This window comes from Pteropus medius, unplaced genomic scaffold, assembly GCF_902729225.1.
Source record: "Pteropus medius unplaced genomic scaffold, Ma_sr-lr_union100, whole genome shotgun sequence".
Lineage (NCBI taxonomy): Eukaryota > Metazoa > Chordata > Mammalia > Chiroptera > Pteropodidae > Pteropus > Pteropus medius.
The window spans coordinates 16,099,637-16,120,489 of NW_024354503.1; the positions used below are offsets into that span (position 1 = coordinate 16,099,637).

Consider the following 20,853-nt stretch of genomic DNA (forward strand, 5'->3'; position numbering starts at 1 on the left):
TTTCTTTCTTTCTTTCTTTCTTTCTTTCTCTCTTTTTGGCTTAAAACAACTTACATTTATTATCTTACAGTTCTGTAAGTCAGAAGTCTGACGCTGGTCTCATTGGGCTAAAATTAAAGTGTTAGCAAGACACTGTTCCTTCCTGGAGGTTGTACGGGACAATCTGTTTTCTTTGCCTTTTCCATCTTTTAGAGGCTCCCTGTAGTCCTTGGCTTGTGGCACCTTGCCATCTTCAAAGACAGCAATGGCTAGTCAAGTCTTTCTCACCTTACACCGCTCTGATGCTTCTGTGTCATCCCTTTCCATCCCTGACTTCCAGCCACATCTCCTAGAACTGGGAAATCAAAATGGACTTCCAAGAGGTATCCCAGTGGGGAGGGAGCTACTTGGGCCTTCCACTCCGCCTCAATCACAGTCCCTCCCCTTCAGTAGGTTTTCCAGAAAACAATTGTGTTCTTAGAAAGAATTTCCCTGCTGAAAACAACCACAAATCAACAGAGATGACAGTGTAGTCAGGGCTGAGTTCTGGAGTCTGTGAGACGTTTAGAGCACCTGCCCATGTGAAGGTCAGATCCACTATGCCCTGACCTATGCATGGCCTTGGGCAAGCTGCTTCACCTCCTACCATTCCCCAGCCTTGCTCTGTGGCCACCAAGACTCCCTTACTCTCAAATAGCATCCCTGCCCTTTGAACCCCCATCCTCCCTTCCATATCCTGTAAATGGTGGGATTAGGGTTCCTCCATTTGGGAGCAGTGTGTGCAGTGGTTCAGAGAACAGCCCCGGAGCAGGGATCCCAGCTTCACCACTTACTTTGAGGCTTTAGGCAAGTTACTAGAACTTTCTGTGCCTAAGTTTCCTCATCTGTAAAATAGGGATAATGATCATGCCAATTGCATGGGGCCGTTTTGAGGATTAAATGAATTAATAATGTATGTGATGCTTAGAACAGTGCCTGGCCCATTAAAATCGTTCAGTAAATTTTACCCATTATTATATTATTACTACTTTTATAGTGATATCTTGCCAGTTGCTCGCTTCTAAAGCTCCTAGGTACATAATAAGTAGCCATTAATATGATAACTCAGCTGGAGAAAAGAGGCTCCCTGGACTCCAACAGGGTGCAGAGATTAAGTAAAACAATTAGAGAGCGGGTCTGCCTAGAAGCGTGCCTCTCACCCAGTCCCTGTTAGTCCCCACCCCACCCCCAGTGTTATTAAGGGCCCAGCAGCCATATCAGATCTGAGACCTTGGCTCCCACACAGCCTTATCTAAAGAATGTCCCAGGAGATCCTGGCGTCAACACGTAGACTCTCTCTTGGAAGCCAGAGAGAATCCGGTGGGCTTTAAGGATAGCTGCCGGGTGTATCCAGTTATCTCTACTTTTGTTGTTTCTGGTTAGGCCAAAATTTACATTCTTACAACTCCCCTCTCCTGTCCTCACTCCCCTGCCCCTCCCCTAGCTCTTGTCCCTAGCCTCTGGCGTGGATCCTGGCAGCTGGACTGGGAATCCCTTCTGCTAGAGTGCAGGGGGCAGGGCAGCGCTGAGAGCTGAGAGCTGGAGCGCCCTGGGACGTGTGGAGCACAGGGAGAACTCGCCATTTTGGCCCCTTTTGAGAGATTAGGATCTTAAATATACCGCCGACTCTCTGCCTGGCAGGGCAGCAGACAAAGGGCTCTGTGTCCATTTCCTAGGGTGCTCACGGGAGTTTCCGCGTCACATCTGAAGCCCAGATTCTCACAGAGGGCCATGCCTGTAGGTATAGGAATTGGGGGTGAATGTATTCTGGACCCAGGACCTCCCCGACAACCCCAGTCTCTTGATTAAATCATTTGGCTTTCTTGTACCTTTGTCCTAAAGTCCTGTGCCTTAGGAAAAGTAATTACCATTCCTTTAATGTTTCAGGTAGTAAGATTCTGGTTAATTGGGATTTTGACCTTTCTTCTCTTTCCCTTCTGGCTGTAGAGAAGGAGAAAGTCCCTCATGGCCTGTTAAGTGGGTGTAAGCCCTCCTCGCTTGTGAGTGACATAGTAGAAGGTGACAGTGTGAACCCAGGAGGGATGTGAAATTCTTATCAGTGTCCCTTAAGGGTCATGAGGAAGATTGGTTGAGAGTGTGAATGTCTCCTCACACCCTCCCTACTACTGTGGAAACAGCTTGTAGCACAGGCCCAGTCACTGAAGGAAGAGAAAGATCTTTCACATCTTCCTTCAGAAAAAGGGACCACGTTTGTTGAGCGCTTATCATGTGCTGGCCACACTGACTCCTCACCACAGTCCCATGTCACAACAGCACTATCATCACTCCTGCCTGTTGCACGCATGGGAAGACTGAGGCCTGGAGAAGTTAAACCGTATAGCCAGTCAGTGGCAGAGCTGGGATTTGTCCTGGTCACAGGGACCTTACTGTCCCACTCTTTCTGTTCTGCCCTCAGGGGCACATCAAACAGAGCCAGCACGTAATTGTTGGTGACCGAGGGCTAAGGAAATCTCGAGTTGAAGGAGTCCAGAAGGTGGGTGCGGGGCCACTGGGGGCTGCAGGTGGCCTCATCTACTCTGCTTGTTCCAGATTAGAAATTCAAACACTTGAGAGAAAAGCCAGCTTGTTTTCCTCCCTCTCTCCAAGATAAGCTTTAGCTGGGGCCTTGGCCAAGCTCTCAGGACCCCCAAAGAAGGGACAACTTGTGGGAGTGAGGGTTCAAGACCTGTAGGGCGTGGATCAAGAGAGAGACGATTACTGGGGCTGAAAGCCCCAGGAATGCTGCAGGAGATCCCAAGAAACTGCCCCCTGGAATCCCTCCCAATTCTGCTTCAGTCAGGGCCCCATTAGCACACACCCCATCTGTTGGACCTCAGCCAAACAAGCCAGCCACAGGGCCTGGCTTTCCTCACTAGGAACTGCAGGACAGATTAAACTCAGTGGCCAACGTGGCTTTGATCTCCAGCTCACAGCCTCTCCTCTCTTGTCTCCTCTAGATGGGATCTATTATGGAGACAATCGGTTTGACACGGTGAGCGAGTCAGGAACAGCCACGCTGAAAGCTCGGCCAAGAGTTCGACCCCTACTGACCTTCCTTCCTCTGGTGAGTACAGTTCTGCTCTGCGATCTGAGGGTCTGCTCTGGATGGGCCACCTCGGCTGCCACGGAGGAGGTGGCCCCACCTGTCCTGCCCTAGTGGACATCAGTCTCACCCTCTGTCTATTCCTTTCCTTCCTGATGCCAACCCAGGGCAGCTACTGGAAGGAGGCATAACTGAAGCTCATGGCAGGAAGGCTGAGATTAGGGGTGTCAGCTCCTCTGGGTCAGAACTCAAGGAGAGGTCATGGGGAACTTGTGCGCAGAGGCAACACAGAGGTGGGTACCTCCAGCTAAGCAGGATTCATATTCCACAATCATCAATGGCTGCCTGCTCTGCACCAGACCCTGCAGTAGATGCTGGAATGCAGAGATGACTGAGCTAGCATTGCTGCTCTCAAGGCAGGACACAAATGAGAAAACAGACTGATAGAATGTAGGCCAGAGCAGGGGAAGTTGATCTAGCCACAGGGGGTGGTCAAGGAGAGCTTCCTGGAAGAGGTGACACCTGCGCTGTCTCGAAGGACAAAGAGCTGTGACTCTTGGGAGAAGGACACTTGAGACAAATTTGTTTGTGGGTCTGAAACTGCAGGAAACCAAAAAACTCCATTCTGGAGCCTGTGGTTGGGCTTTTGTTCTTTGACAAGGAGAAGGACTTAAAACAACTGCTCTGTGACAGGTTCTATTTACCGTGATGAAAGTTCCTGGGTTTTCTGGGACAGTCTAGACCAGCGCAGTCCAATAGAAATGTAACGTGAGCCTCATGTAATTTTAAATTTTCTAGTAGCTACATTACAAGTAAAAAGAAATAGGTAAAATTAGTTTTAATAGTATATTTTACTTAAGCCAATATAGTCAAAAGATTATATTTCAACATTTAATCAATGTAATAAAATGTTTCACATTCTTTTCTTCGTACTAAAGTCTTTACAATCTGTTGTACTACATTTATAGCAGACACATCCCACTTCTGACTAGTGACATTTCAAGTGCTCAGTAGCCACTTGTGGCCAGCGCTACTGTATTGGACAGCCCAGATCTGAAGCCTAAACAGTCAAGTCAGTCCTGTAAATTCTATATTCACTCTTGTCTGTCAGGTGGGTCCTGGTTGGGACAGTACTATCACTGGGGTCCGTGAGGATTTGTACTGCCTATACAGATGAGGCACCTAATCCTGGTCTATGTTCTCAGGCACCCCATACCTCGATCCTGGGCAACTGCAAGTTTTGCCCAGCACGGCCTGGCATAGCCACTTTCCTCTCTCCATTACCAATTTTTTCCCAGTTTGTCTAACCTCACTCACCAGACCCCAAGATTTCTATATGGGAGAGACCGAGTCTTACATTCTCCTTGTTGCATCCCCAAGGCCTCAATGTGGAAGGCTGAGCACACAGACCTCCGGAAATACAACTTTAAATAATATATTTTCTGCTTATGAATACAATTCATAGGGGAGCATTTGAGATTTTCCTCCCTGGTTATGATGTTAACTAGGCTCAAATAAATTCATAAAAAATATTTTTAAATCACATACATCATAGACAAAACACAGAGTGAAACACCAACAACAAAAGGTATAAAGCGAATGAGTCAGCCCCTACCTTTGTTTCCAGAGATGCATAAAACTGTTGCAGGGGTCACTGCACCCATAAATGCAGATGAAATAATTTTGAGATTTTCTAGAAATCACCAGAGGTGAATTAGATGCTCTCCCCTCACATCCCCTCAGCACACATACTCGGAATCACCATGGTGTGGGCCCAGGGCTGACATGCCCAAACCTGTTTTGGTGGTTTAAATATTGAAATAAATGGCCGTTGCCCCTTGAGTGGCTCCTGCTGTCCTGGCTCCTCCCCCAGATCTGAACCAGCAACTAAAGGTTTACTGCAGCACAGCTGAGTTTATCCTGATTAGCCGGTATCCTGTACGCCCCACCCACCCACTTGGGGTACCTTTGGTGACAAGGGCAAGTCCTAGCCTTTCTGCTCTCCTCTCTTCTGGTTCGAGTCCTGTGTTTAGGATCTGATCTGGGCCAACCAAGACCTGACTCAGGGGCCGTGCAGACCCCAGGCAGGCTCCACAGAAGATTATTGGCGGGGAGGGCAGGCGCACTGGAGTGGGCTTGGCTGGCTGGTCAGGCCTAGAGTTCTGAGGCTATTTTCTGGGAGCAGTCCTTCCAGGCAAGCCGTAGAGCCAGTCCCAAGAAATGAGGACCTCTCCCACACTCACACCTCCTTCACTGGTGAGGGCCAGAGAACGAACACACGGAGAACTGACGACAGAAAAGGGCTCATCAGTCCCACACCACCGCATTTTCCCGAAACAGGAACTGAACATTGGAAGGGAAATTTCGCTCCATGGGAAAAGGGGGAAAGGCAGGTGGAGTGACTGTTCGGGCCGCGTGTCAGGCAGCATTCCAAGTACCCTGGATATGTTATCAAAGTCGACAGAGCCACCCTATTGGGAAAGTGCTGTGATCGATACTCATTTTACAGGTGGAGAAGGTGAAGGACAGACCGAGAGAGAAACTTGATTAAGGTCATGCAGATCATAGTGGCAGAGCTGGGATTTGAACCCCTGCAGCCAGGCTCCAGGATCCAAGTTCTATTCAGGCCTTCCTACTCTCCCCTCCCCCCACTACCTAGAAGCTTTTTTCTTACCTCCCAGCAACAGCCTGCAGAACCACCTGCATCTTCTTGTCTGCCGGGGCCTGCCAGACACCAGGGTCTCTTGCCTGGTCATAGACCCCTTTGAGACCATGACGAGGCTGTGGGCCACAGATATGTGATTTTGCTTACTTTTTCAGCAGAGAGCTCTCAGGCCCCTGAAAGCCTACCTATGGTGCACCTTTAGAGTAGAAACCCTTGACCCGATGGCCCATATCCCGGGGATGTCTCTGTGCTCCTGATTCAGATCTTAAGATATAAAGCAGTCCCAAAATTTTTCATCACCTGCTCCTGGGCTGAGGGTAATCTGACTCCTCTCCCTTAGGCCCTGGGCCAGGTCCTTTGCTTTCTTCCAGCCGGGGCAGGAGGCCTGGAGAATGAGGAGAAGTGAGAGAACAGAGCTTCTGTGGGTGTGGTTCCCATATAGATTCACACAGGCTCACCCATCCCCGACCCCTAGCCCCTCTAAGTCAGGGTGGCTGGGGAGTGACACTCTCCTAACCAGCCGGGCCTCGCCCCTCCCTGGCTTCCTTTCATAAGATCACAGGGCACCTGCTATGCCAGGCTTCTCTGGGGCAGGGGAGGCGCAAGGCAGCCATGCTGAGAAGCCAGGCAAAGGCCGGGCAAGGCCCATGCTTCTTCTGAGCTCTGTCGGTGCCTGGGCCGTCTTCTGAATGCACCCTCACTGTTAGTGCCCCAAACGAGCCTGCAAAGGCATGTGCAAGAGGAAAGGGCAAGATGGGGGGGTAGGGACAGGTGTTTCTGTCACCTCCCTGGAGCTTCTGCACTCTGTTTGAGGCGAGAGTCCAGAAGACTAAAAAATACTTTCTCAGGCATCCAGCAGCTATAGGCCAACTATGAAAAAGACCTTGGGATCCCTCGGTGACTGGGTCGGGACCCTGATTGATCCTCAGGTAACTGGCACCAGTCCTTGCTCTGCCACTGGGCTGTGGGTTGGCTGAGGGCCAGACCCTTCTCTTCCCTGGGCCTCTGGCTCCTCATCCACATCAGGGTCTACCCTGCTTTGACTTTCTGTGTGAAAATAACTTCCTAAGGGAGGGGCAGGAGGTGTGGTCAGCATTCTGGAGGCCTCCAGAAAAGCCTGGCCCCTCATGACAGATGGATTATTCCTTGAGCTCTGCTTCCACTTCTGAAAAGGGCAGCGTTCCAGCCTCTAGGGCCATCCCATTTCCTGCTCCAAGAGCTATGAGGAACTGGATCACAGTCATTAAGCTTCAGAGCTGCGGATGACCTCAGTGCTCACTGGGATGAGAAAACTGAGGCCCAGGGAGGAGAGGGTCCTGTCCAGGTCACACAGTTCAGTAGAGGCAGAGACCTGAGCCCGGGTCTCTTCCTAATCCAGTCCCGTCCACACCATCATGGGTCTTGGCTGAGTCGGGGAAAGATCATTTCTCCCCACTTATTCCTACTACCAAAGGGAAGCTGGGCCCAGGGCTCAAGCCAAAGCCTGTCCCTAGCTTCCCAGAACCCAGTGAATAGAACAGCTGGTGGTAGAAGGGTTGTACTTCTCTCTGGGGCTCCTTCTTGCCCTCCCCTGTCTGAACAAACCATCCCCAGGGTGATGCATATGAGGAATTAAAAATTAAATGCCAATGCGGCGAGTATGGAGAAACTGGCCAGACAAGTCCCCAGGGGTGCCCCAGGTGGTGAGAGCTTCCTGGGTTACCCCACCCTCTGAGTCAGGCAGGCCTGGCTGTGCCTGGGGAGGTGTCAGGCTGGGCTCGGGGCAGGCCCTGCCTGCTCTGGACCCCCGCCTGGAAACTCAAAGAAACAGCCTGAGTCAGCTGGATTTCTCCTTTCCACTCCACCCTCTGCCGCACGAGCTCATCTCTGAACTTGAGGCTCAGGCTCCCTTTGGGGTTGGCATTGGGGATTTCTAGGGTGAGCCAGGCAGGGCAGTCATTGGTTTTTGACAGATTCATGTGGCCCATGTTGGCCGGAAGAGTTGTAGGTGAGAAAGCTCTGTGTGATCACACGGAGTGGGTGTCACAGCCTGCAGTGAGTGTACAGACGGAGCTCCCATACGCACCGTAGCCCACCCCTCTCTCCCCACCTGGCTCCTTCCCGCACAGTGAGGGCCTCCAACCGAACCTCCCAAGCTCCATCCACACTTTCATCCTTACCCACAAACAGCCACAGCTTGGTCACCCCGTGGGCTCAGGAAAGTGCACCCCGTACCCCTCCCACTACACAGCTCAGACTGCCCCCTTGGTGGACTGATAGGGAAGAAGCTCACTCTAGAAGTGGGCTTAGGGCCATCTAAGAGGGAATTTTGTTGACCCCTGTACCTGAAGCGGGGTCAAGAAGCGGAGGTTCCCCTTGACCCCTTGGACGCCTTGCCTTGTAGGGAGGAGCTGAGCCCTTGCAGCACGGCTTCCAGGACAAGGCCTGGCAGCCTGGGTCCAAGAGTGGCACTGGGATGGCAGGCAAGTGCGGCCAGAGGAAGACAGACAGCCCCACTGGTGGATTATTCTCTGGCCCCCGGGGGGGCGGGGGTTACGAGCTGAGACCAGGGAGGAGAAATGGCTCAGCTCTTTTATGAAATGCTCACTGGCTCTCAATTTCAGAGAAGCTGCTTTATGAGGAACACTAGGAACACAGACACCCCTGCAGTCCCACGGCCCCTCAAAGCCAGGAAAACATCTGGCTGGGTTTCCCCCAGCTGGAGACGTTGGTGCCTGAAAGGGGTTTCCTTGTGGCTCTCACGTTGGGCTCCCATTCCCCCGTTCCCCAGCCTACAGTGGTGCCCCCAACCATGCCCGGCTCCCACTCTGGCTCAGGGTTGTCTCCCTTGCCCCCTGCAGTTCTACACCTGACTCTGAGGTGCCCTGACCAGGCTCCAGGAGGAATCTGGTGAGGAGGTTCACATTTTACAATGTGTAAGCTAAGACTCAGAGCTGGCCTTTGTCCAAGGTTAACCATGTGTTGCCCATTAGCCCAGCCCTGGTGACCCACCTTAGGGTTTGGCTGGGTTTTGAGGAATTCCAGGCATGAGGATGTGTGTCCCAGACTTGAGGAGGCCAAAGGGGCAAGGCTGGAGGCATTGGTTGAGTGAGCCCTGTCCCCTGGAGCCTTGGTAGTACAGCAGGAGGCTAGCAACAGGCTCTGACCCCCTAAAACTTCAAGGGGGAGACTAACCTCAACCTCTAATAGTGAGTGTTTTCTTCCCTTCCTCCTCCTTCCTTCTTTCCTTCCCTTTCACCTCTTCAACTCTGAGAGGTTTGTAGTCCAAAGGGCAGTAGGGGATTCCCAACGACCTGCCTCTGACCATGGGGAAGCACCCATGTCTTTAGATCCACCAGAGAGACACACGCTGGGGTCTGTGCCCAAGGACGTGGGCTGCCCCTCAGAGCCTTGTTAGATCCTGGGAAGGAAAACCCAGGGGAGATGCCCCTTCTCAAGCACCAACTCTGCAGGATCTGAAGCATGCGGTGACACACTGGGAGATGGGATCACCCCCATTTTAGAGATGAGAAACTGAGCCTCAGAAGGTGTGGGAGGGGCACCCTTATTCATCAATTATGTGTCAGATACTGTGCATGACTGCTTTGGGACGATGGAGTTAAATTAACATTGCCAATCTGGTCTGTCTGATTCCAAAGTTCTTTTTTTCCCACTAGGTCACAAGAATTTTTTTTTAATTATTATTAGGTTTGGGTTTTTTTAAAAATCAAGGAGGAAACAGAACTTCATTGTTAAGTACCCAGAAATAGAGATAAGTATAAGGAAGAAAATAAATATAAATATTCTTGGAATGGCCACCCTTGTCCCCAGCCTCCCTCCAACTAATCATTGCTGGATAACTTTCAATACAATAGGCCGTGATAGCTTTTAAAGGGCTGCTTGACTGAGCTAGAGAGCTGGCTTGTGCCCTGTGAGGTGAGCGAGGTGACCAATGATCTTAGCTTCTGGGCGTTGTCTGGGTGTGGGGAAGAGGAAAGGCTGAGGCCCAGTTTCTGTGGAGTGCCCCACCTGGCAGGGCCAGGGCTGGACTCTGCCCCAGGCATTGAGCAATGGATGCTTTGCAGCAGCAGTGCATGGCCATGGCTGGCTGCCTGCTAGCCTGAGGAGGGAAGCACCAGCTGGCTGGTCCCACAGAGGTTCTCAGATGCTCATTTGTTTGTTCTCAGTTTGCTTCCTTGCCCACAGATTGGTGCACCTCTCTCTTGATGTGGGGCTGCCACCTTGAAAGGGTCACACTCCCCTGAGTATGTTTGAGGCACATGCCAACCCTAGAAGACAGCACCCTAGGGCACTGGGTCTGTCATTTTCCCAGGGAAGCACGCTAAGGGTAGGGACAGCCAGCTCCATAACTGACTGCAGCAGTTGGAGTCCCATGTCTGAGGCCAGCAGCGACGTCAGGCCCAGCCCTGCTCACCGGGACTCACTCTGTGGCTCCAGGAAAAGCAGTTTCCTCCTCCCAGCTCTTCTCCTTTTGCCAACCTGCCCCTGCCCCTTTCTGGAGGCAGAGAACTATCTGGAGACAATGGCAGACATCTCTTCCAACATCCTGCCATCGAGGGATAGCCCCAAGTGTCCAGGCCACTACACACATGGCATTTGTGAGCTGAGTCACAGACGGGACGCCTTATGGGCCTGGACTCACAGAACGCCGTGGTCGAAGGGATCCTTAGAGGGTGTTAACAGCAGAGGCAGGGATGCCGAGAGCAAGAAGTGACTTTGCTCCGAGTTAATAGGTGGTGGGACTGACACCAGAACACAGATTGTCCACCTGTATTCTCTGTCTTGTTTTCTTTCTACCACTCAGTCACTCACCCGGGAATTTATTTACTCCACTAACATCTTGGAGTTTTCCAAGCTGTGACCCAGCCCCAGAACCTCCGGACACCCCTTTCAAGGGATGTTCTCTCTGCCCCTGAATATCCTTGCAACAAGGACCCCACTTGCTCGTGAGGGAGTGAGGTCCCCAGGCACAGTGCAGTGGGGAAACTATGAGAACCACTAGGTGGAGCCCAGCATTTGTGCAGTACCAGGTGGGGAGAGGGTGGCAGGAGCTACAGAGGGGACAGCTTATGAAAGTTCTCAAATGCCACATGAAGGTGCTTGGATTTTATCATCTGGACCAGCAGAAGGATTCCGAGACCTGCTCTGAGACGGATTTTAGAAAGAACGTACTTGCGTCAGGTTTGGAGAAGGAAGTAAGGAAGGGGCCACGGAAGTATCTGGAGATATTGGTGGTGGTTTGTCTGTCTGTCTGTCTGTCTGTCTGTCTGGGTAAGAGACAAGAGGACTGAAGTAGGACCTAGAAGGTGACGGGAAGGGAGGAACACAGGAAGTGCCTGGCCAAATTGGGTGACAAGCTGGGTGTGCGGGTGATGTCCAAGTGCCTGGAAAGACAGTGATGTATCTCTAGCTGTGGGTCTTTGGGCAAGTCGCTTCGACACTACGCCTCCGTTTCCTCATCTGTAAAGTGGAGGTGGCAATGACAGCACCTATCTCATGGGGTAGTTGTGAAAAGTAAATAAATTAAAGAGATGGTACAGTGAGTGCTAGGCAAGTAGCAGCTGTTACTATTGTTAAGATTGGGAGGACTGGGGGGAGGAGAAAGAGAGCGTGTGAGGTGCTGATGGCCAGTGGATGGATAACCTCCAAGTCTCCACTAATACTTTCTCTCTCGATATTCTTGTCATTGTTTTGTTTAACGTGTTTAAATTATAATACACACATAACATAAAACTTACTATTTTAACCATTTTTAAATGTATGATTCAGTGGCAGTAAGTAACTTTTTCTTTTTAACCAATCCTAATGTGCAGAAAAGTTGCAGGCATAGCTCAAACAGCTCCCCAGAGCCTTTGCTTAGATTCATTGCATTTTGCCACATTGGCTTTATTTGCCCCTTCCCTCCCTTGGTATATACTTAATGTTTCTTCCTGAATTGTCAAAGAATAACTTGAGACATAGTGCCCATTTACTCCTAAGTACTTCAGTATGTGTTGACTAAGAACAGGGACGTTCTCTACACAAGGATCAAATTCAGGAATTCAGGATCAATACATTGCTACTACCCAATACACCTTAATATATGTTCAATTACTGCCAGGTGTCCCACTGGTGTCCTTCGTGGCACACCCTTCCCCCATCCCAGGCTCCAATCCAGGATTATGAGTTTTCATTTAGGTGTCGCCTCCAAACCCTCGTCTTATACCTCGAGGCTTTTCCTTTGTCCTCTGAGCCTGAGAGGGCAGGTCAGGAAATTCTGCACCCATGCAGATGGATGCTATCTACACCCGTACATTTGTATACTGAAATATGTCACCATCCAAGCAGTGCACTCGATGCCAGCTGCCTGGGTCCTGTGGCGAGTGAGGGGAACTCATCTCCCAGGTCTGTTTTTCTAGGACTAAGATTAAAATGAATTTGTATTTGCCGTCTCTGAATACACACAGTGGAAGGGATACAGCTAAGTGAGCCACCAGAGCCTGTGTGGACATGAATGGGACGGAGCAGGGCCAAATGGGGCCTGGAGAGGTGGGGCTGTGTTCAGTTCAGTACTGGGAGCTCCTGAAGGGATAAGGCTGGACTTTGAGAACTGCCCCAAGGTTGGTGGACAGTGGAGTACCACAACACCTGAAGCACGGTGGTGAAGTGGTGGGTATGTCATGGGACCCCGTTGTATATGGGACCTGAAAAGTCTAAGCTCTGCCTGGGCAGCTTCTCCAAGGCTGCTCAGGAGACGGACTTCCATCCTGTGGTCTTGGCAGTCTAAGCATTTCCAGAGTTCTTCAGGATCAAAGTGTGGGTGGGCAGTAGTACTTCCGGCCCATAAAGTCGGTCCGTCTTCCTCCTCCACACATAATTATACTTAAGCACTCAGGGTGATCCGGAAGGTGCTTCCAGGATTCTAGGAAGCTTAGCTTTAATTGTTTACAATGTTTTTGCCTTTGTAAGAGAAAGGATTAGAAGACATAGTCCTTCGACTAACACTGATTTCCTGGATTAGAAATATTATCTCATTTAATTCTCATACCGGTCATGCAAAGTAGGAAATATCTCCATTTTATAAGTAAAGAAAATGGCTCTCAGTGATATGTAGAAAAGGTAAGTCGGGAGGCCTAGGTTTGCTTCCTGGCTCTGTTAAGGGATTTGAGATAATATAGGTAAAGCTCTCAGTATAGTGCTGGCACACAGTAGGTGCATAAATGAGAGTTTAATATCGCCATCTTCATCCCACATTGCCACTGCTCATCCAACATCACACTGCTGGCAAAATTCAAAACATGAGTTTTGATGCTAAATACCCAAGTCTTTCTGCTTTCCAATTATGTTCAATTATAATCAGATCTCAACGTGGCTTTTGAAGGTCTCCATCTCCTCAAAATTAAAGTGTACATATTTAGTGGATGTTATTAGACAACCAGTGATGTGTGTGTGCATGTATGCTGCATCTCAGAATGTCTTGGGAGACATTCCTCAAACAGGCTGGTCCCTATACCTGCCCCTGGTTCAGAATTATGGTTTGAGAAATACTGAGAACAGGTGTGTGTTGGCCATGTGAATCAAGTAGCGACAGAAGAGACTAGATGATGTTGGCTCAAGGACATTCCAGCTGCAGAATTCTTTTTTTAATTTTTTTATTTTCTTATTTTTACGCCTACAGCACCTGGTCTTCCTAGGTGGTCTCCCATCCAAGTACTAACCAGGCCCGACCCTGCTTAGCTTCCGAGATCAGACGGGATCGAACACATTCAGGGTGGCATGGCTGTAGTGCAGAATTTTTAAGAACAAGAAGATAAGTTGTTTATTGCCCCCCAAGTGACCAAAGAGTAAGTCTGAGATTACCCTTGGTCACTCAGGGTCTTGTGGATATTTCTGAAACATCTATTTTGAATCCCCCTTCTTGTATATTAAGCCATTAGGCCCAGAGGGTTAGCGCCATCAGCCCTTTAGTGAGTAGAGTGCTGTGACTGGGATCGTGTGTTTAGAGCACAGTGCAAGGAGTATTATTGTTAGAAACAGAGGATAAGAAGAGGGGCACAGCCTGACCAACGCCCAGCATCGGGGATGAACATGAATTAAATGAGTGTGTTGAAAGGATGGTGGGAGGGAGTCAGTCAAGCTCACGTGCAGAGTGGGTATATCATGTGAATGGGGAATAAATGTTGGTGGTCATGTGTGAGGCTAGGTTGTTGAGGACCTTGAAAGCTACCATAAAATGCTCTAGAGCTCTTCAAAGGACAGGTGTGTGGACTTTGTTGACATGTGGAAATGTGTGTTTGGAGAAAAAGTAAAATGCAAAATAGTATGTACAAGCCCACAGCTGTGTAAACACATTATGGTCTGTTAAACTTAGAGATCAGAAGGGCATCTGCACTGCTGTAAATGGTCTGGTTCATCACTTTTTCTTTCTTTATTTTTCTATGAATACAGAATGAAAACTAAGAGCAAACAGGAGGCCAGGCCAGGGATTCAGCTTTTAAGTTGTGGACATCCACGGGTGTCGTGGCAGATTTTTTTGTTTGTTCTGTTTTATTTTGGTCTAATTGAGATATAATTCATACACAATTGAGTCTCATTCTTTGTGGGTTCTATATTTGAAAATTCGCCTACTCACTAAAATTTATTTGCTACTCCAAAATCAATACTCGAGATGCTTTGGACATGTGTAGAGGGGTGAAAAATTTCAGTCACCTAATGCACACACTCCCGTCTGAGGTCGAATAAGACGACACTTTGCTTCTTGTTTCAGCCCTCATACTGTAAATAAGTGTCCTTTCCTGTTTAGTGCCATACCTTTTGTAGTTCTTTGCTTTTTGTTGGTGATTTCACTGTTTACACTGGCCCCCAAATGGTTCCTAAATGCAAGGTTTGATGTGCCATAGAGAGAAAATACCTGTGTTAGATAAGCTTCATTCAGCATGAGTTATAGTGCTATTGGCCATGAGTTCAATGTCAACAAGTCTACAATATGTATTAAGTCAAGTGTCTTTAAAAAGAAACACACATGAAACAAGTTTATGTATTGATCAGTTATTGAAAATGTTGTGACCACGGTTTGCAGGAACCTTGTATTTCTCTCGGGGCATTGATTCAATCTTTGCTAATTCACTGTTGGCAGCAACTTTACAGACTGTAACTACTGTGAATAACAAAACTCGACTGTAGGATACAATTCACCTTTTTAATTAACCGTTTTATATTTTAGTACTCACGATGTTGTACAACCATCACCATCACTGCAGATATTTGAACAGTAAGATGGCCTCATGCAGCAGCGATTTAAGAATTACCTGTCCATCTTTCCCTGTTTCCTGATCTTTCTGTACCCTTTCAGAATGCCCAGGAGAACCATGGACTGGCTGTGCCTACCCCCTCTGTCCCAGAAGATTTTGCAGACAAAGAAGTGACAGGTAAGAGGACTCTGGGCTCCAGGCTTGTCCATCTTTCTTTCCTCCTTAGGCCCAAGTATCTTGCCCACCTCCCCAACTGGTGATAAAACTGGAGTCCCCAGGCCTCTTGACTACTGGCTGCAGTGGGTGGAGGTTGAGGAGGGGGCTGGGATGGGTAAGGCCTACTTCCAGAGGGACAAGGGCAGCGTGAAGTGGTAGAAAGAACCCTGGAGTCAGACAGACCTGGCTTTGAATCCCAGCTCCCCTATGCATTAAATTTGCTCCCTTAGGCAAATGATTTAACCCCTTGTAGCTCTGCATATTCAAATGAGCAATGGGAAAGACAATTCTAGTCCTGGAGGAGTAAATGAAGTACTAGATGGGACATAAGCCACTTCTTATCACAGCTCTTGCTCAAAATCTTGCTCAAAGGAAAAGTTCTTGCTAGGACTGCCAGAACCTGGCCTCGCCAGGCCTCATCGCCTGCTTTCTTTCTCAGCTCACACTCCTCCAGCCATCCCGCTCTCCTGCTGCTCTTTCAATACTCAGGCTCATCTCCACCCCAGGGACTTTGCACTGCAGTTCCCACTGCTTAGACTTCTCTTCTCCTAGACATACACACAGCTCTCTCCCCCACTCCTTCTCTGCTCAGATGTCACCTTCTCAGCGAGGTCTTCTCTGACTAACCTAGTCAAACTGTACCCCCAGCACCCCTCCTGGATTTTCCCCCATATTACCCATCCTCTAATGTGGTAATAATTTACTAATGTATTATGTTCACGGTCTGTCTTATTGTCCCATTAAAACATAACCTCCAAGGGGGCCAGTATTTTAACTAATTTTTGTTTTGTTTTTTATTGCTGTATCCCAGCTCCTAACACTTGGGTGCTCAATGAATGTTAATTTTCCCATCTCTACTCCCATCTGTTTTTTGTTTTAAAGTTAGACAGCTGGGAGGAGCCCTTCAGAGCTGCACATTCCCCGGGTTTGTTATGCTCTGTGCTAGAAACTGAGAGGAGGTATGCGAAGATGGATGCCCCTAAAAGAGGAGCAACTAGGGTATCCTGGTGCTCTGTAGACTCTGAGAGGTGGGGATGGGGCTGGGGACTGAGTCCAAGAAGAGAGGGGTGTGAGCTGCAGGGCCCAGGGGTGCTTGGCATGTCTCTAGTGCCAGTTGTCCAGGTCACCTTCTTTTTACACGCCCCCATTCCATCCCACAGTCCAGAATTTGTTTCAGAAGTTCTCTATGAGGTGGAAAGCTGGGCTCACGGGACATTCAGGGTCTTTAGAAAGCAGGAGTTGCTCATATAAACCATTCCCTCCCAGATTTTCACCCAAACTTCTTCGCCGAGAAAGTCACCAGGCCCCTGCCCCCTGATATATGACTTCCTATCTCTCTTACTTTCCCTGTCTTACACAGTCTGAAACGTCAAGCACAGAAGGTAGTACTCAAAGTAGTTGCCATTCATTAAGTGCCTACCGTGGGCCTACGACTGTGATATGCCCTTTACATGTATTTATATGAATTCTCTTATTTAGTCCTCACAATAGCTTTATGAGGTAACCGCTAACATTATGCCTATTTTAGAGATGAAAAAACTGAGGCTCAGCAAGGTTAATTAGCATGTCCAAGGTTGCCCATCTGGTAAGTGGTAGAGCTGGGATTTGAACCCTGGTCTTTCTGGCTTTATACCAATCAAGGCCCCTATAACAAACAGACAGTGCCCTCAAAGGGGATAACTGAAGAAAGTTCAGTAAAGAGATGATATACCAGGATGTGAGCAGGGCAGAGGAGGGTGAAACATGACTCTTGGGAGTAAATAGAGAATATTCAGTACAAACTTCAGAGGCTGGGCCAGGGATGAGTAGAGGCAGGAAGTTCCCTAGATAAAAGAGGGTCGCCTCCAAGACAGCTCACGAGACTGGAGACATTGCTGCTCCCGCACTTGGTGTTCAGGAGGAAAGGCATGACCCTGGCCAGTTATTCTCTTGCTTGCCCACCCCACCCCGCCCTGGGCACACAGAGATTGGCAAGTCCAGTTGGCCTTACTAGCCTCTTCATCTTTGCCTCTCTTTCCTTGTAGGTACCAGCTCGCTAGTCAACGGCAACCTCCGGTTGTACAGCTCTGTGGGTGACCTAAGGCCTGGGCATTATGGCCAGGACCTACTCATCCCCCCGCCTCCCCCAGGCCCAGCCCCAGGGCCACCCCCAGACACTCCACAACTTCAAGAGGAGTCTCCGCTACCACCTCTACCTTCCATGGCTTCCCCACCACCTCCCTTGCTGCTGGAACCCCGCCCCCACCTAACATGGCCCCACCTCCACCTCCCCAGTATTAGGGGCCCTATCCCCAAATCCACCCACCTCCTGATTTCATCCTACCCACCCTTGACCTTTATAGCCCGCCCCCCACCCCTATGCCAGCCCCAGCACCCCCAGCTCCAGTGTCTCCTCATAAAACTAAGACTCACCTCTTCCTGGGGTGTCACCAAGTGGAAATCAGAGGGCACTGAATGGCAGGCAGCCAGAGGCCCCAGAACCAGCCCCCCAAGCCCTACTGAGCCAAAGGGGAGCCCCCTGGGACCTAAACCAGAGCCCCACCTCACCTTCCCTCGTTCGTTCAAGGTGCCTCCCCCGACCCCAGTCAGGACTTCATCCATCCCGGTTCAGGAAGCAGAAGGGGCCCCTCCAGAAGAAGAAGGGGCCACCAAGAAGGCCCCCAGTCGACTCCCACTGCCTCCCAACTTCCACATCCGCCCTGCCTCCCAGGCCTACCCGGATAGGGCCCCTGAACCAGATCGCCCCGGGGAGCTCAGGACTGTGGCACCTGCTGGCCCGATGCTGGGCCAGTCCCAGTCCTGACAAGCAAACAAGCTGAGACCACATCCAGCCTCTCCCTGCCCCTTCACACCCCCGCCCCCACTGCAGCACCCCCACTCCTCCCCCAGCACCCCTTCCGCCTCCCCAGCACCTCCCTCCCCCCAGCTGCCCCTCCTTTTGCCCCTCTGCTGAGAAGGCAGCCCCTCCACCTGCTAGGTTTATAAAAAACCCCAAATCCAGCTCTCCTGCTCCCAAACCCAAACCCAACCCCCCCAGCCCAGAGGACACAGCCTCTTCAGAGCCCGTGGACTGGCGGGATCCCGGCCAAATGGCGAAGCTGCGGAGCGAGCTGGCAGCCTACCTCTTTGGCTCCAAGAGAGAGGACCGATGCACCAGTCATAGGCCAGGCCCAACAGTGGCCTGTCAAGGAAAGGAGGGCAAGAAAGGCCCCAGCCTGCCAGAGAAGGAGATGGGCAGCTCAAGTGACCCTGAGAAGAGTCCCTGTCCAGAGAGAGAGGCCGCCGTCAACCTGACCCTGCCCCCTGTGGACTACGTCTCGCAAGACTTTCCAACTCCCAGTGTCCAGCAGATCCGGAATGAACTGGAGGCCCGGCTTTCCTCATTAGCAGAGAAGGAAGCTAAGCCCAGCCTAAAGTCTCTGCCTCCCAAACCTCGGCTAGAAGGGGGAAGAATCTTTGAAAACAGAGTTAATAATGGTCAATTCTCCAAGCCTGTGGCCAAGAATCTGCCACCACTATCCACCACCCCTCTGGCAACCACACCACTCCAGTCCAAGGCCATGCCCGGGCCAGCCACGCCTGGGCCAGCCACGCCTGGGCCAGCCACGCCTGGGCCAGCCACGCCTGGGCCAGCCATGCCTGGGCCAGCCACACCACCCAAATCCGCACCTGCTCCAACCACGCCTGGGCCAGCCACACCACCCAAGGCCACACCTGGGACAGCCATACCACCCAAGGCCACACCTGGGCCAACCACATCTGGACCAGCCACACCTGGGCCAGCCACATCACCAAAGACCATGCCTGGACCTGCCATACCATCCGCAACCTCAACTCTGCCCACCACATCATCTCAACTGATAGCAGGGAAGAACCTAGTCCCAGCTGAGCAGTGGGAGAAACCAGAACCTCGAGAACTTGCAGTGCCTTCCCAGCCAGAGGCAGAAGGGCACCCCTCAGAGGCCAGTAAGCCTCCTACACAGGGAGCCCTTTCATCTCCAGCCCTCCCACCAAAGATATCCCCTGGCGGAGAAGAGGTGCCATTTCTCTACAAGCCCCATCGCAGCCAGAACAGCCCCAGCCCGGAGGTTGCCATGGTGATGCCCACTATGGCCAGAGGAGAGGCTGCAGGGTCAGGGGAGCCTGTGGAGGATCCCAAGGGGCTGCCAGCCAAACCCCCAGCCTCAGCCCAGCCTGCTGATGAACTCCTTAGGCATCCGGTGACTGGGGAAGTGGTGGAGCGGGGCTCCCCAATGGCCCTGCTTCTTGCTGCCAGGCAGAGGGCACAGAAGGGGAGGTCTGGAGGGGCTGGTCTGGGTCGGTCCTCTCTGCCAGGGAGTCTCCACGGCCACAGCAGCCGGCCCCAGGAAGGCTCTGACAGCATCTTCCTCAAGGAGGGCCGGCCCAACTCCTTCACTGTGGTCCCCAAGTCACCCATGGAGGCAGAGAAAGACCTCCAGCTGACCTCCTCTGCACAGCTGACCGTTCTCTGTCCCTGGAAGCCCGAGCCCAGCAGAAACCCAGAGGGCACAGAGCCAAGCAAAGGGCACAACTGGACCACGGCAGAGCCCCAGGCCCCTGTGGCCTACGAAAGACTAGCGTCCGTCAGCTTCCCCCAGGACCGCCTGCTGCCCAAGTCCTTCTCGTCCCCTTCTTCTCCTTCCTACAAGAGGCCGGAGGAGGAGGAGTTCAGCTTTGAGGTCATCCCACCTCCGCCAGAGTTCAGCAATGACCCTGGGCCCCCAGCCCTCCAGTATCTGGGCCGACGGGACTCACCTGTCCCGAACAAGTTCTCAAACTTGGGGCAGTCCCTGGACACGGGCCCCGCGGCCTCAGAGCCTCGTGGCCTCCCGCGCTTTCCCGGGGGTGCCCGCTACGCAGGGACTCGAGGCCTGGAGCGCTTCTCTGGCGGAGGCCGCTCGCTCATCAAGAAGCGCCTGTACGTTGGGGAGCCCCACCACAGCCCCGGGCTGTCCCGCGGCGGCACCAGCCGCAGCCTGAGCTCCCCCAACTGCTTCGGACCTCAGCCTGGAGGGCCCTTCGGAGCGCCCGGAGGCCCAGAGATGCGGCGTGTCAACTCCGCGGGCCGCGCGCCCCGCAGAGGCCTGCAAACGCGGAGGATGTCCCTGGAGGGCCCGGCCCGCGGAGAGGCCAAGTACAAAGCACCTGGTGGCGACCACGGCTTCGCCCCCGCTACCGGCAGGTGATGAGCTGGGGCCCGGGGCGATGGAGGGTGTTGGAGGGAGCCCGGGGTGGGCAGCCAGGCGAAGTAGAGGCGCTGCCCTTGGACCAGGCGTCCGCCATCTGTCAGGGGACACTTTTGGTGTTCCCTGTGGCTTTGGGGGCCTAGAGAATGTGGAAGTAGGCGCATTTCACCTGCAGAGGGCACCCCCCTTACCTGCTTCATCTCCCTCGATCAGCCTTGTTCTCCCTTTCCCTATCCAGCTCCCCCTCTTCTTGCTCCTCTCTCCCACCCCCTGGAGTCCCAGGGCTTCAGGCTAAGTATGGGGTGCGGGGAGAGCTGAGTGGTCCTTGGGAACCGGGATTTCCCAGCAATACAAAAGGAGCCAGACTAAGAGTGAAGAGTTCTGAGTGGAAGATTATTAGGCATATACTTTAGTCAGAAGGGTCTAGACGGGAGGAGGAGCCCTATGTCCGGTGAATCAACATTAGTAGACTCG

At 51.5% G+C, this 20,853-nt stretch overlaps 2 protein-coding genes and 1 non-coding gene across 3 annotated transcripts in view; 1 reads left to right on the plus strand and 2 right to left on the minus strand.

Moving 5' to 3' along the window:
• The window catches only part of CIMIP3 (ciliary microtubule inner protein 3), a 31,278-nt gene extending 26,387 nt beyond the window's left edge, over positions 1–4,891 (minus strand). The window contains exon 1 of the transcript XR_005651044.1: positions 4,677–4,891. The gene's annotated coding sequence lies outside the window, so the exon portion shown is untranslated. The remainder of the gene's footprint in view (positions 1–4,676) is intronic.
• The window catches only part of CUNH6orf132 (chromosome unknown C6orf132 homolog), a 31,086-nt gene that overhangs the window by 7,613 nt on the left and 2,620 nt on the right, over positions 1–20,853 (plus strand). The window contains 6 exon segments of the mRNA XM_039854150.1: positions 2,976–3,082; positions 15,058–15,133; positions 17,197–17,403; positions 17,406–17,589; positions 17,591–18,015; positions 18,050–20,375. Coding sequence (XP_039710084.1) covers positions 2,976–3,082; positions 15,058–15,133; positions 17,197–17,403; positions 17,406–17,589; positions 17,591–18,015; positions 18,050–20,375 — 3,325 coding nt within the window.
• Positions 13,375–13,493, minus strand: LOC120596418 (5S ribosomal RNA). The gene has a single exon (XR_005651147.1). It is a non-coding gene; the product is annotated as a 5S ribosomal RNA (ribosomal RNA).